At 44.4% G+C, this 16313-nt stretch overlaps 2 protein-coding genes across 5 annotated transcripts in view; one reads left to right on the top strand and one right to left on the bottom strand.

Annotated features, from left to right (window-relative positions):
- LOC126996934 (phospholipase D2-like) overlaps positions 1-16313 on the bottom strand; it is an 87103-nt gene that overhangs the window by 29925 nt on the left and 40865 nt on the right. Inside the window, exon 1 of one of the 3 annotated variants that reach the window (XM_050857878.1) lies at positions 782-891. The exons of the other annotated variants lie outside the window; for them this stretch is intronic. The gene's annotated coding sequence lies outside the window, so the exon portion shown is untranslated. Of the gene's footprint in view, positions 1-781; positions 892-16313 lie in introns of those variants that run through there. 3 annotated transcript variants of the gene reach the window in all.
- LOC126996936 (uncharacterized) overlaps positions 1532-16313 on the top strand; it is a 31520-nt gene continuing 16738 nt past the window's right edge. Inside the window, exon 1 of one of the 2 annotated variants that reach the window (XM_050857880.1) lies at positions 1532-2873. In XM_050857880.1, the coding sequence (XP_050713837.1) occupies positions 2814-2873 (60 nt within the window). In that variant the 5' untranslated portion in view covers positions 1532-2813. The remainder of the gene's footprint in view (positions 2874-16313) is intronic. The other variant, XM_050857881.1, reaches the window with a different exon arrangement.

The following is a 16313-nucleotide window of genomic DNA, read 5'->3' as shown; positions in this document are numbered from 1 at the left end:
AACGGGCTAAGTATGAAGGTAGGAAATGGGTGGTAAGTTGAAAATGGTTGATAGGTTGAAAACTGGGCCAGGTATGAAGGTTGAAAAAGGTTGGAAGGTTGAAAAATGGTTGAATGGTTGAAAATTGGGCCAGGGGTGAAGGTTGAAAAAGGTTGGAGGGTTGAAAAATGGTTGACAGGTTGAAAATTGGGCCAGATATGAGGGTTGAAAATAGCTGATGGTTGAAAGATGGTCTGCTGGGAAGAAAAAAAGACCAAGGAAGACCATGAGAAAGAAAAAGAAGAAAATGAGGAAGAAAGACAGAAAGAAAAAAAAGGAAGAAAATAAGGATGAAATAAAGACTGAGGAAGAAAATGAGGATGAAATAAAGACTGAGGAAGAAGAAAAAAAGAGGAAGAAATAAAGACTGGGGAAGAAGAGGAAGAAAGACAGGAAGAAAATGAGGAAAAAAATAAAGAACAAAAAGAAAATGTGGAAGAAAATGAGGAAAAAATAAAGACCAAAGAAGAAAATAAGGAAAAAATAAACTGAGGAAGACAGGAAAAAAATAACGACCAAGGAAGAGAAGAAAATGAGAAAAAAATAAAGACTGAGGAAGAAAATGAGGATGAAATAAAGACTGACGAAGAAGAAAAAAAAAAAAAAAAGAGGACACACACACACACACACACACGAGCCCAGCCACTTGTTAAACCACCGGCCATGACGAGGAGGCCCAGCAGCACATCACCAGGGCGAGGCGGTCACAGTACAGGCTCTCGAAGCACACCCAGGGACTCACCGGGACTGGCAATCAGGGCCTGTGCGTCATGCCCAGGCAGGACCACAAGGCACGGAACAGTCCTCCTGACACACACACACACACACACAATGCAACACGTAGTTATCGTGACGCCTCGATCCTCTCGTCCATGTTACCACATTGTTGTACGCAGGCGACTGGTGTATTTTTAATCGTTTACATTATATTATTAACATTATTTTTTACGGTTATCTTGAGGGGCCTCTTGGACGGCCCCAACCCGTTAGCGGCGCGGGCAAATTTTATTCGTAGTGACTGCCATGATGTATGACTTGCTAGCCCCATATGCTGCCTCCTCAACGAAGTCGCTGAAGTTAAGGTTGATTGAAAATCCGAACAGCATGTGGGTAATCTTCCGCCACTCGGTGTTGGCTTGAAAAATCTGCGTGTTTTGGGGGGACTCGAACTAAGGTTCACGGGTTCACCATGCCAGCACGCTGCCCTCTCGGCCTCCGCCTTTCCGTATTTACACATACGTACATACGATCACTGACAGGCGTATGAGACAAATGTTCGATGTTAATGTAATCAGGGTCGTGCCCACAGAGCTGTAAAAGGGAGGGGGGGGGGGGGTCTTTTTCCACTAAATGTGGACCTTATAAAAAAAAAAAAAGTCCGGCAAATCTTAAGTGGCGGCTCTGACGTAGACGGCCCGCTTGACCCTGTTGCCACGTTTCCAACTGACCTCGCACACCATGCCTCTCTCTCTCTCTCTCTCTCTCTCTCTCTCTCTCTCTCTCTCTCTCTCTGTGTGTGTGTGTGTGTGTGTGTGTGTGTGCGAGAAAAGTGGGGGTGTACTCTCATTCGGGGAGTATGGTGCACGACAATGCATAATACTAATAATATTAATAATAAACCTCTTTAAAAAATGCACCAAGACTCTTTACCCCTTGGGTGGTGTGGAAATAAGGTCAAAGTGTAATATTTTAATATTCGTAGCGACCACTCCTTCCCCACTCCCTGGCCATCCCCAGCGGAACCTCACCATTCACCTGGATGATTCACATCAAAATTTGCTTGACGGTCCTGGCATTACATATACAGGTACAGTCTCCATATTTTGTCATAATTATGCCATATGGCTGATATTGTATGGCAGATGGCAGACACAACAAAAAATGGCAGAAATGCGATAATTAAAGCAGGCAGAGCAACTGGCAACTGCGGTGTGTTGGGTTGACTTGAGCTGACAACGCCGCGGTGGCAACGCTGCCAAGTGTTGTACAAATTTCTTTGTATTCACTCACAGATAGAGAATCAATCATAAAAACCATATTTGTTTTTATACTAGAGTGAGAGAGAAAGAGAGAGAGAGAAGGGTGTGTAAGGCACGGTGCGCGAGGTCAGTTGGAGACATAGCACCAGTGTCTAGCGGGCTGTCTACGTCAGAGCCGCCACTTAAGATTTGCCGGACATAGTAGCCACTTGAAGAGCGGCGAGAGGCGAGCGAGCGAGGGGGGAGCTGAGGGGTTCGGGGTTTTGAAAAATTGACACTTCTGGGTGCATTTTCCTATTGGAAAGACGAAAAATTAACTGGGACTCTTAGTCCCAGTTTTTCGTTTTTATTTTCTCAGAAAGTGGGCTTTTTAGCAGATGGGGGAGGGGGTCTCTCCGAGCCACCCCCCCCCTCCCCCTTGGGAACAGGCCCTGGAAATGGTGTAGATTTATTCGGCACAGCGGTGCGCGGTTCTCCAGGTTCTTCGTCCATTCTTATCAGGTTTTAATCAAAGCAGCCCAGCGTCCTCTCACCTTGTCGCCCTCGTGTTGGAGAGCACCCTTTATATATCGCACGGACGACGCACGGAGGATCACATGCATCACTGATAGTCGAGCAGACGGCACATGCATTCCGATCACCCTGAGACAGTGTGAGGAACCCCACCCCCCACAGTCACATTAACAGCCTTTCTTCCTCTTGCCTCTGTGCCTGCAGTACACCACAGGACATTGTTGGATTCAGTGCCCAGGTCCTGCCTCTCAGGGATTCCGGTCTATCACGTACGGGACTAACATGCATCACACCTACTTCCTGCCGGCATTTCGCCTCTGGTCCCAGGACCACCCCATCAAGGTACTAACTGGAAAGTCTCTTCAACATCGTAGGACATCACCAAAGGGACGCCCACGTAGCTCAAGAATGGGGCAACTCGATCGATCCTGCCAAGAGGGATGTAGGATGGGAGGGGTAGCTGCCGTGGGAGCTTCCTTAGGGAGTGAGTGAAGTGACGTACCCCAGGAGTATGCTCCCCGTTAGTTAGCTAATCACAAACAAACATACGCACGTCTTACCAAACAATGGCCAGGGGTAATATTGTACCATTTAGATCAGAGGATGCCAGCCCACTCGACAACCAAGGTACGAGGATATTATCAATGCGTGATCCAGTTCTTGCCGGACTCTACTCATGAAGACACGTCATCATTACCTGAAGCCGGCCAGGTGTTAATAGGGAGGGAGAGACGTTTTATGCGATGACAGTATAGCCAACGATGATACCACTGTTCGAGTCTAATATTGCAAAAATATCCGCAGCGATCTAAGAAGAGCTAAAGTTGTGCAGCTATTCGAGAAGGGAAATAAACTAGTAATGATTGATTACCACCCAATTGGCTTAACGTTGAATGTAGGAAAACTTTTCCATTATTCATAAAAAGTATATCCGTGACCATCTAGAGAAACACACATGCAGGCTCATCAAAGGCATGGGTTCCTCACGGGTAAATTTTTTTTTCTTTTTGCCATTTTACTAAACTAAACGGTATACGAAGCAGCAGATAGGGACGAAAGTGACATTATCTTGATTATAATAAATCATTCGACACTCGCCTCACCAAAGACTTTTAAGTAAACCAAAAGCCCGTGACACAAAGGGCAAAGTTTTGAGGTGGATCAAGGTTTGGTTTAGAGTCAGGATGCACAGTTCAGGTCAACAGGAATAAATCAGATTGGGCTTGACAAAGTGTTGTCTCACAGGGATCAGTTTTGGTCCACTATTCTCCATAATTTATATCAACGATCTTGACTGCGGTATAACTATAACAAGCTTGCTGATGGGAAGACTAATCAATTCACGTAACGACGCTGTGGCATTGCTGGATGAACTAAATAGCCTGTATCAGGGGGCCAACAAATGATTGATGCAGTTTGACACAGATGAAGGTAACGTTCTAAGTGTAGGAAAAAAAAAGTAATTACACATTGAATAACAGTTTTGGGAAAGGGAATTGAGTGTGAGCTCTGACCTTTGACCCACAAATCACTGTGTTACCGCAAGAAATCGCGCAAATATTATTGTCTTGGTACTATTATTTTCTAGAAGCGTAAGCAACTGGAGCTCAGTTATCCTCATTATTTAAATTGTATCTGGCACTTAATTGTTAGGGCTCACCTGGATTATACTTTTTCAGCTTTGGTGACCCTATTCAATCAATCAACGATGACCTTATTACAGAGATGCTATATAAATTTCCTCGAGGCAATACAAAGAAGAATGACTAAAATGATCCAAGGACTTCAGAAACTTTCCGTACAGAGAAAGATTAGAAGGCAATTTATATCTTGCATTCTTTGGAAAGATGTAAACTGTTGGGGTGATTTGAGTACTTTTGTAATGAGTTAAGGGGATCAATGAGGGAGATTCAGATCGATGTACTAATCCTTATTACCAAAAGCAGACTTGAGAGCATTGGCGGATCCAGGGGGGGGGGGGGGGGCACACCCCATGGTCCTGAGCGGAAACAGGAAAACTAGCTCAAAAGCGCGCTGCGGCTATAACAATGCTTTTCCCAGAGGAGTCGGCCGTCTCATTTGGACCCGAAGAGGAACACTGGCTGCCCAGGAATGCTTTGGCACCAAGACCAGTCGTTATGCCCATTGATTCAGGTCTGTCCACCAGTTATTCAGGAGCAGGACTGCCACCCGCAAAAAATCCTGGCATCGGGCCCCCCCAAAAAAAACTATATTCCTGGATCTGCGCCTGCTTGAGAGCACGCATGCAACCAAAGGTATAAGTTGGACAAATTCAGAATCAAGGTTGAAGTATGAAAGAGTTGTTTCACTAACTGGCTGGTTGGGTGAGTGGAACAAACTGAGCGGAGATATAGTTAAAACAAACACTATTGAAAGCTTTAAATATGAGTTAGATCTATTTATGGATGGGGAGGGAAGTTGGTGAGTAACACACGGCATGCGAAGGCCATAGGTACTCTTGCGCTCTCCTCATATCCTTGTGTACCCTCTTGAGCATATATCTTACACCACACAGTCGGGCAGCATAGTGTACAGAGCTAAATAATCCCTCGTGTATTGCTGTATACTAGTATATTTTTGTTTTTTGCCCTTGAGTTGACTCCCTTGCTGTGAAAAAAAAAGTTACTGAACATACACGACCTGAAGTAACCCAGCCAGTATTCAAGTCGCTTAATTACTAGGCCCGTTTCTCTCTCGCCTGTCTTAGTATGGCACACAAGACTTGTTTTCTGAAAGCCTGACGCGGATGTAGAGAATCGGTCAGTGAAGGGGAAGCTGACTCAAAACGAGACACAGTCAGCCGCACGGAGATGAGGAAAGAGGACAGACACAACACCCAGTCTGGAGGAGGGTTAATTATTCGGAAAACCAACCTTCCACGAGTTATATTAAGATGACTTTTATCAGTGTAATATAACCATTCCCTTTGGAAATTCATAAAATATTAGGTTTTTATTTTTAACAATAAATAAGCACCAGCCAAACTCGAGCCCGATATGTCGGCGGCCGCGATGGTCTTTAGCAAGGACAAAAGAAAAGTCTTCCCTTGCCCTTGGTCTGTAGTCAGTGGGTAAGGGCTTGGGCTCCTGGACGAGATGCCGGAGTTCAATTCCCGTTACCCTCAGATACACACTGTGCTCATTGCTTCGGTCCAGTTCTATTATTATGCTTACTCTCACCTCTCCTCGTCATAGGAATAGTTTTCTCTCCAATCATTTTTGCGCTCTTTTTACTATATTCTAGACCTTTTGTGAAGCTCCAAGTTTCTGAGTTTCATGTTAATTAGGCCTGGCAGGACACAGTGGTGGTCAGAGACACGCCAGTCCTCGTCGACAGACCGACTCGGTCGGCTAGATTTCGATCACCGATAGAGTCGGTCTATCGGCACCTTGCTACGGGTCCGTGATCCCCCGCGCAGGGAGGAAGCATATTTACCCTCTTAACGGGCAGTTTTCGGACAAGGGCCAGTTCCCCTAGTGATACTAGGAGTAGATCTTTAACAACAACAGTCTCTGCCGCCTCTGCTTTCCATTCACTTGCAAGACATTCACTCGTGCGGCGCCGCCAGCACCGTGCCTTGTGGTGCTGCCTGATTGGCCTGGCCAAACATAGTCCTCGTCTTTGCCCACACGGTTGTCACATGACTTCTCTCTCTCTCTCTCTCTCTCTCTCTCTCTCTCTCTCTCTCTCTCTCTCTCTCTCACACACACACACACACACACATATATCTATCTATCTATCTATCTATCTATCTATCTATCTCTATCTATCTGTCTATCTATCTATCTATATATATATATATATATATATATATATATATATATATATATATATATATATATATATATATATATATATATATATATATATATATATATATATATATATATATATATATATATATATATATATATATATATATATATATATATATATATATATATATATATATATATATATATATATATATATATATATATATATATATATATATATATATATATATATATATATATATATATATATATATATATATATATATATATATATATATATATATATATATATATATATATATATATATATAAATATATATAAATATACCAGAGCCTTCAAACTAAAGCTAATTATGAACTTTACATTTCTGCCCGAAATCGTGCCAAATCTATTCTCCGACTAACCAAAAATTCTTTCATTAATAGAAAATGTCAAAACCTTGCTTTCTCTAACTCTTCCCGTGACTTCTGGCATCTAGCCAAAATCATCTCCTCCAACTTCACTTCTTCATCTTTCCCTCCACTCCTCAGTACTGACGGCAACACTGCCGTCTCATCTATCTCTAAGGCTGAACTATTCTCTAAAACTTTTTTATAAAAACTACAATCTGGACGATTCTGGGCATATTCCTACAACTCATCACCACTCTGACTCATTTATGCCTGTTATAAAGATAATTCAAAATGATGTTTTCTATGCCTCTCTGGCCTCAATCCTCAGAAGGCTTATGGACCTGATGGAGTGCCTCCTATTGTCATTAAAAACTGTGCCTCCGTGCTGTCACCCTGCCTGGTCAAACTCTTTCGCCTCTGCCTGTCAACATCTACCTTTCCTTCTTGCTGGAAGTATGCCTTCATACAGCCTGTGCCTAAGAAGGGTGACCGCTCCAATCCCTCAAACTACCGTCCTATAGCTTTACTTTCTTGTCTATCTAAAGCTTTTGAATCAATCCTTAACCGGAAGATTCAAAAGCACCTTTCCACTTCTGACCTTCTATCTGATCGCCAGTATGGGGCGTTCTACTGGTGATCTCCTAGCCTTCTTAACTGACTCTTGGTCATCCTCTCTTAGCCGTTTCGGTGAAACTTTTGCTATTGCGCTGGACATATCAAAAGCTTTTGATAGGGTCTGGCACAAATCTTTGCTTTCTAAACTACCCTCCTACGGTTTCTATCCTTCTCTCTGTACCTTTATCTCCAGTTTCCTTTCTGACCGTTCTATTTCTGCCGTGGTAGACGGTCACTGTTCTTCCCCTAAATCTATTAACAGTGGTGTCCCACAGGGTTCTGTCCTATCTCCCACTCTTTTTCTGTTGTTCATTGATGATCTTCTTTCCAAAACGAACTGTCCTATCCATTCCTACGCCGATGATTCCACTCTGCATTACTCAACTTCTTTTAATAGAAGACCCACCTTTCAGGAACTTAACGACTCAAGGCTGGAGGCTGCAGAACGCTTAGCCTCAGACCTTACTATTATTTCCGATTGGGGCAAGAAGAACCTGGTGTCCTTCAACGCCTCAAAAACACAGTTTCTCCACCTATCTACTCGACACAATCTTCCAAACAACTATCCCCTATTCTTTGACAACACAAAGCTATCACCTTCCTCAACACTAAACATCCTCGGTCTATCCTTAACTCAAAATCTCAACTGGAAACTTCATATCTCATCTCTTACTAAATCAGCTTCCTCGAGGCTGGGCGTTCTGTACCGTCTCCGCCAGTTCTTCTCCCCTGCACAGTTGCTGTCCATATACAGGGGCCTTGTCCGCCCTCGTATGGATATGCATCTCATGTGTGGGGGGGCTCCACTCACACAGCTCTTCTGGACAGAATGGAGGCTAAGGCTCTTCGTCTCATCAGCTCTCCTCCTCATACTGATAGTCTTCTACCTCTTAAATTCCGCCGCAATGTTGCTTCTCTTTCTATCTTCTATCGATATTTCCACGCTGACTGCTCTTCTGAACTTGCTAACTGCATGCCTCCCCCCCTCCCGCGGCCCCGCTGCACTCGACTTTCTACTCATGATCATCCCTATACTGTCCAAACCCCTTATGCAAGAGTTAACCAGCATCTTCACTCTTTCATCCCTCACGCTGGTAAACTCTGGAACAATCTTCCTTCATCTGTATTTCCTCCTGCCTACGACTTGAACTCTTTCAAGAGGAGGGTATTAGGACACCTCTCCTCCTGTATTTGATCTTCCTTTCGGCCACCTCTTTTGTTTTACTTTAGGAGCAGCGAGTAGCGGGCTTTTTTTTTTTATTATTGTTTTCTTTTTTTGTTGCCCTTGAGCTGCCTCCTTTGTTGTAAAAAAAAAAAAGTATATATAAGTATATATATAAGTATATATATATATATATATATATATATATATATATATATAGAGATATATATATATATATATATATAGATATATATATCGCCTTAACCTAGCCTTTTGGGGACAAGCCAGCCCAACCAAGGGCCGGTTCCAAGCCCGGATAAACGGGGAGGGTTGCCTGTCGGGATGGGCTTCCGAGGCAATAAAACTGTCACTCTAAGAAAAATGATGACAATGAGTAACCGAGCGTCCACTAACCCAAGGCTTCCCAACCAAGGCTCCGCGGAACATTACGGGTCCACGGGCCATCGCCATTCTGTCGCAAGAGATCGCTAAACAAATATGTACTATAAATGACGAAATTTACACAACCCGAATAGTAATGCCCTGAATCGTATCCTCCGCCACCCAGCAAATCTCTCTCTCTCTCTCTCTCTCTCTCTCTCTCTCTCTCTCTCTCTCTCTCTCTCTCTCTCTCTCTCTCTCTCTCTAAATGCGGGTTCCACGCTACCACCTGGGATTTTTCAGTCACCGCCGAGTGGCCTAACATTACCCACATGCTGTCCTGAAAGCCATTCATCAACCCGGACTGTAGAGGAAACCGTCCAAGTAAATCAACAACGAGTTCCGGGGGGCAGTATGAGCCAAGAAAATATGGCGCCACTATAAAACACTTGCCTGCGCCATGACGGGCTGGTGCCGACTACCATCCAGGTCCCTCAAGAAAGCCTACCGGCGCTAAAGGCTAACACGTAAAAAATAAATAAATACATAAATAAAATCTATCTATCTATATCTATCTATCTATATCTATATATCTATATCTATATCTATCTATCTATCTATCTATCTATCTATCTATATCTATATATATATATATATATATATATATATATATATATATATATATATATATATATATATATATATCCTGTTTTTCGCACTGGGACTCCTACCACCCCCTCCTCCTCCCGTTCGGACATCCTAGCAGTATTTCATCAAATATCTATTTACTCACTTCATATAGAGTTTTCTCCTCTCGCTCCCCCCCTCCCTCCCTCCCCTCTTTCCCAATGCTACCTGTAAGGCCTCGCCTCACACACCCAGTACGGCACTCCCTGTTGTGAAACATACGCGAGGTGGAGCTTTCCCCGGTGCCCGACGGACACCATGAATGCCTGGTCCTGTGTCTTTCTAAACTTGCTGGCCCTGACGTCCATTATCCCGCAGGTCTTTGGATAATGCAGTCAACAGTACAATCAAAACAGTTAAATGGAGATGATAGTAATTAAAACTACGAGTAATAATAAGGATAGCTAATAACGAAGAGGAGACCTAAAGAGTGTATAGGGAAAAGATGTGAATGCCCGGTATGCAGGTGATGCGCGCGGCGTGCGTGCCTCGGCGCTCGTCTGTTGCGTCAAGGTCCTCACGGAACAGTCTGCGCCTAGCGAGCCCACCGTCGCGAGCTGGACGAGCAGTGGGCGTGGGTGACGGCAGGCCGCACAGGGCAGACGGAGTGCCGGGCGAAATCTGAGTCTAGACTTAGGCCGAAACTACCTTTAAAAGTAAGTGATAGTAAGTGTGTGTGTGTGTGTGTGTGTGTGTGGGAATGCATTAGTGACAAATGCCTTGACACTTGCTCCGATTCTTCATTCATCCGTTTATATCTTTCACGCGGATAACATCTTGAAATTTGTGCACAGATCTAGATCGCTGTTTGGTACTACAGTGATCACAATCATGCGATATACCATGGCCCCGCAAGGACCGGTCTTTGGGCCACGCAGGCACGGCAGCAGCGTCGCGCCCCGCACGTGTCCGGGGTCCGGCAGCTTCACGCTTATGGGTGGGCCTTGCGCTCTGAAATGTTACACGCACGCTGGAGGAGGTCTCCCGCCGCAGCCATAGACAGGGAAAGGTTGGCCACTTGCTTCCCAGACGCCATCTTGCCTCTATGCTGCTCATGCTTCCTGCCTCCTATAGTAGGCTCCTGCCCGGCGCTCCTGCCTGAATACAGGTTGCTGGAACTTGAGACACTACTATTTTTAAGTTATTGGTAGTTAGCGTGTGCTCTGACAGAAGCGATATGGGTGGCAGGAAAGGGGTATGAGCAGCATGAGAGACAAGATGGCGTATGGGGAGCGAGGGGCCAAACTTTCCCTCTACGCCTACGGTACCAAACCCCGCCGTTGCTTGGGCCGCCTCATTGCTCAATTATCTTTTTATTCCCCCCCCAAAAAAAAAAAATATTAGCAGCGCCAATAAGGCTGCGGCTTAAATTCTCCGTCGTGGTTTATACTTTTTGTTTGGTAATATTCCGTAATCAGTTCAAATCATGCGAAATGAAAGCTACTTTAAGGCTCAAAACTGGTCTTCTTGACTAATATAAGAACTCCAGGTGATGTAACTTTATTGAGTTACTGAGTCAAGAAGACTGACGATGACGGTCCGCGTGACGAGGACAAGAGGCCGGTGTACACAGGTGTCCTCTGGTGCACCCCGGCAACACATTGGTTTTGCCCGTCTTAGAGCAGCGGAACAGCCATCAGCTCTTAATTTTTCTCCACCTTTATAAAGCCAGCGTTTAGTTGTCTGTTTACGCAATGCAGGAACTATACTCCTCTCGGGTACATTTCCTTCAAGGTGCTTATATGGAGGAAGAGAACCGAGGCAGAAAAAAAAATTATCGTCGGATGTTACTGACACGAAAACTGATTGAAGAGTTACAAAAGAAGGAAGTGCAGTAACCTTGGCGTGTTTTCTCTGACCCAATGCATGCTCAAGACAGGAACGAGGATGACTCTAATGCCATATATCCCTCTCTCTATTTATCTATCAATCTATTTTTACCAATCTATATGTTCTGCATTGTGTCGGGTCAACTCATGTAACGTACTGAACCCTGCTGGCAATCCCACATGAATTATTAAACTTCTAATTGCCTGAGGAGGGCGAATAGCTTGTTCCAACGAGAAGCGTCCACACCTTCTTCAGTGAACTGCCCCATAAACCCCACACAGACGAGAGCCGCTCATTGCGTCCGAGAATCGTCAATAACTGGAGGCGTGACAGTGACCTCCATAGTGTTAGCGTGCGTCTAAAGTTTTCACGACTGCCCTTTCTCTCATCTTTTTGACGCTCTAATAACAGCACTTCACTGGATGGCACTGGATGGCATGTATAGCTAGGATCCACGTGTCCGGGTTCGATCCCAGTCCAGGAGAGTTGGGGCCATGGTCACCCAGCTCTTCATCCTCCCTTTCGGGCTTGTTAATAAATGGGAAAGGTAAACTGTGGTGTCTCGAGTGTCCAACCAGCCTCTGTCCCGGGGTAGTGGGTTTTAATTAAGAGCTGGGGTGACAGAGACGCAACGCTCAGCTGTTATGCACACCCCCAACTGTACATTACTTTTCCTATTATGATTACGGGTTCCTGCTACTCCGCTCCATCGCATTAAGTGCATTGTAATTTACAGGCTTTATGTGCTTGCAGTTTTCGGTGATTGTCTTCCTTCTCTTGACACTACAGGCCAATTAGGGAGTGCGTTACTGGCCCCCAAAGCACACCATTAATATAATCATAGGCTGCTTAAGTGGACTACATGGTGTTTCAGGGTTTATGTCCATTTAATTTTTTCCGCCTCGCTTCCTTCCTCTTCCTTCTCCTGACGTTATAATGATGATGCGTTGTTGGTATATCCCGCAGCAGGTCATTACTTTCGGCAACCCAAATATTAGGAGTCATCGTCTTTTCGTTTCCAGGATTCGTGCGTGTCTTGCTCCTCTCGACGCTGCATAACAAAGTAGAGTTCTTACTGCCAAAATCGCCCAATTAATATTAATGGGCTATCAAAGTGGACGCTCGTGTTTCTGTGTTTGTGTGTGGGGGTATTTTTTTGTGTGCAGTGCCGCGCAAAGCTGGAACACGAGATGGGGCATAGCGGGCGTGAAGGAATGGTAAAAGTTGACTGAAATCGATACCCAACTCTACTGCTTACTAGCTAGTTTCATTGATATTTTCATTATGTATATAGGCGACAATGATCTCTCTCTCTCACACACACACGCACACACACACACACACACACACACACACACACACACATACAGAGGGGTGGGTGCATGGGTAGGGTAAATATGTACATGAATTATATGAGCTGTAATTTATCTTTGTCGAGGTAGGGTGACAAACTGAGGTGTTTGAATACATGCTAATGCGCCATGCCTCTGTGTCCACCTCCGTATCCTTTTGTCTGAGTCTGTGCTGTGGACGCCCTACCCAAGACACGTTCCGAGTACATCATATCTATACTCTCTCCACATTAGCAATGAAAATAATCCCCTCTACCTTCCCTTTACGAGTAGGTCACGCCCATTCTCTATCTTAGGCTACATTCTATTGGTGAGTGCTGGGACAGGTGAAATCTTAATGGTGCTGCTGGACTGGCCAGAGCGGGGCTTACTATCAAACTTAATGTGAATGGGGTATACCTTAGTCAACCTTCCTCGTGTTTCCAAAGTACCCATTTATCAACAACCAATGCGAAATGAAGAGCAACGGATTTCTTAGCCCTGAAATATAAGTTACAGAATGTGACTATAGGGTCGTATTATAAAACATTTCGCCGCGCAAGAACACATATTTGATAAGGCTTCCGGAGGAGTTGTGGGCATTTCCAGGAGTAGTTTTATGACCCTGGTGGTAGTGTGACTCTTCTGTACCATGAACGTGAATAAAAACTCATTAGTACCCGCCTGACCCCCTCTTTGACCTTTATAAATAGCTGATGTGAGAAGCGAAAGAGTCTTATAATACTGACCTATATTTCGTAAAGACACTAGGAGAAGTCCAGATTACCGCAGTTTGCCTCCTTAACCCGGTAGCTGCGGGGATCATGTTTCTCAAAGGCCCCTCCAAGCGAGAATAATGAGAAAAAATCATCACTCACGCAAACCATTTCATAATATATATCAACGCATTTGTGACCAGTTTATGCATCATCTATTTTTGGGGGTTTATATCATGGCAAAAATTTGGCCCGTCGTTGGTACACGGTAAAGCCACAAATGTGTCCCGTCTCTGCTACCGGGTTAATACTTCACGAAGGTCCATTCATCGAGAACCTATAAAAAATGAACTGGGCACTGAAACTTGGCTATGAATTTGTAACCAGACGCCCTAACACACACAATGAGAGCATGATAAGAGTGCAAGGCCGTTCACAACCTCTTACACCCCTCGATGCCGCGCTGGACGCTCATTTGACTCTAGAATACTTTACACACGCACTCAGGATCGATTGATTAGTACCTCGAACGTCAAGTCTATTGATCACCTTAATGCACCGCCTCTATATAATTGTTTACCAAATGAATGAGCTTTGTGCAGACGCCTTTGTGATTACGATGAGGTATTGGACGGGGATGTCAGCGTGAGAATTTAATGCGCGAATATGAAGGTTAAGAGCATGTAATGGGGACTGTTAGCACTGACGTGAGGTATTGTATGTTTGGATAAGTAAAGACACACCCGGAATTGACCTCCACTCTGGCCTATCGTTCTTTCTTTTGCCAGAGCAGTGTTTTAACGGGCTTTTTTTGTGGCTTTTTTTTTTTCTGTGAAATAAAGAAACAAACAATGGACACTATTAAATTTTATAAATAATCTAATAGGGGAATAAGTAAAAAAAAAACACTGATACAACTTGTTAGTGAATGTAATGGCTATTGAGATATAATCAAATTACACATCACTTAAATAAAGAGAAAAAAATAAAACAAAAACAAATTAAAAACTTTCCAATGAAGATGGTGATTACTAACAGCTAAATAAACTCTTACATTAACGATAAAAAAACAACAACAACAACAACTGAAGATGATTATTGACAACTAAAGATCTCTTCTATTTACAAGGATCCGTTTTAGATCACTGATCTGGCTGGAGAACCCGTGTTCTATTTACCACTGAGATCTGGATTCTCGTGATCTGGGTGATCCTGATCCTGATCTGCCTGATCCAGAGGCCGAGGTGGGTTGTAGCAGACGACACCCGCGTCCGCTCTCACGCGGTTACACTCAGTATCTCCGACTTTATTTCGAGTATACAACCCAAGGGCGCCGCCCATAATGAGTGAGGAGCATATAATAAGATAAGATGATGTTGCAGAAATGGTTTTGTAGGCAATAAAGATGTGAAATAGAAGTATTACACAAGGGAATTGTGAGAGATATACTGGCCACACCGACGTGAGCAAGTGCTAATTACTGTCGATCTCTGGGTACTGCCAGGACCTTACACACCACACACCCCATCCCCCTTGCTCAAGGGGGGACAGTAACCACTCCTAGTCAACGGAAAGAATCCGGCCTGAGCCGCCTGTTTGGCCGTGAAGCCTTGCAGTGCGAAGCTCTAACCGATTGAGCTACCAGAGCGGTGTGTATGTGTGCGCGCGTGCGCTTTGTTTTGATCTGTTGCTCTGCGTTCTATTTAAGCCCCAAATACACTGGCGAATTTTGGCTCACGAATGTGCGCCAATATGCAAGTCATCCTGTGTCGCGGACAAGTTCGGCATCTTTCTTGCCTGTTCTTGGCCGTTCGGGGACATGTCTGCGTCCACCACGCGACTTTTGACTGTTGGTCACGACCGCCACGAAAGTTTCATGTTGCATGAAAAATTCGCAGCCGTTCGCCGAATGTGCACATATGCAAAATGGACGCCAAATTGTCGGCGAAATGTCGCCGACATGTCGCAGACAATTCGGCGTCCGATTCGCGGTGTTCGGCGAATTGTCACCGAATTTTGACCGTTGAAATTTGAATTTTATTGGCAAATTTGTCGCCGATATGTCGCCGACTATTCGGGGACATGTCTCCGACATGTCGCCGAATGGCCAAGACTATTCGGGGATATGTCCCCGAATATTCGGCGAATTAGTCACGACACGGCAAACGGGTCGCGGCGGGAGGTGTACACGGGGGTCTGTCTATCTATCTATCTATCTATCTATCTATTTATGTATTATCTATCTATCTATCTATCTATCTATCTATCTATCTATCTATCTTTTTTTCTTCTTCTTTTTTTTTTCACAACAAAGGAGGCAGCTCAAGGGCGCACAAAAAAGAAAACAATAAAAAAAAGCCCGCTACTCGCTGCTCCCAAAAAAGAATTAAAAGAGGTGGCCGAAATAAAGATCAATTTCGGGAGGAGAGGTGTCCAGATACCCTCCTCTTGAAAGAGTTCAAGTCGTAGGCAGGAGGAAATACAGATGAAGGAAGATAGTTCCAGAGTTTGCCAGCGTGAGGGATGAAAGAGTGAAGATGCTGGTTGACTCTTGCATAAGGGGTTTGGACAGTATAGGAATGAGCATGAGTAGAAAGACGTGTGCAGCGGGGCCGCGGGAGGAGGGGAGGCATGCAGTTAGCAAGTTCAGAAGAGCAGTTAGCATGAAAATATCGATAGAAGATAGAAAGAGAGGCAACATGGCAACGGAATTTGAGAGGTAGAAGACTATCAGTATGAGGAGGAGAGCTGATGAGACGAAGAGCTTTTGACTCCACTCTGTCAAGGAGAGCTGTGTGAGTGGACCCCCCCACACATGAGATGCATACTCCATACGAGGGCGGACAAGGCCCCTGTAAATGGACAGCAAC

This window comes from Eriocheir sinensis, chromosome 11 (assembly GCF_024679095.1).
Source record: "Eriocheir sinensis breed Jianghai 21 chromosome 11, ASM2467909v1, whole genome shotgun sequence".
In the NCBI taxonomy this organism is placed as follows: domain Eukaryota; kingdom Metazoa; phylum Arthropoda; class Malacostraca; order Decapoda; family Varunidae; genus Eriocheir; species Eriocheir sinensis.
This window is presented reverse-complemented; position numbering and strand designations above follow the sequence as displayed.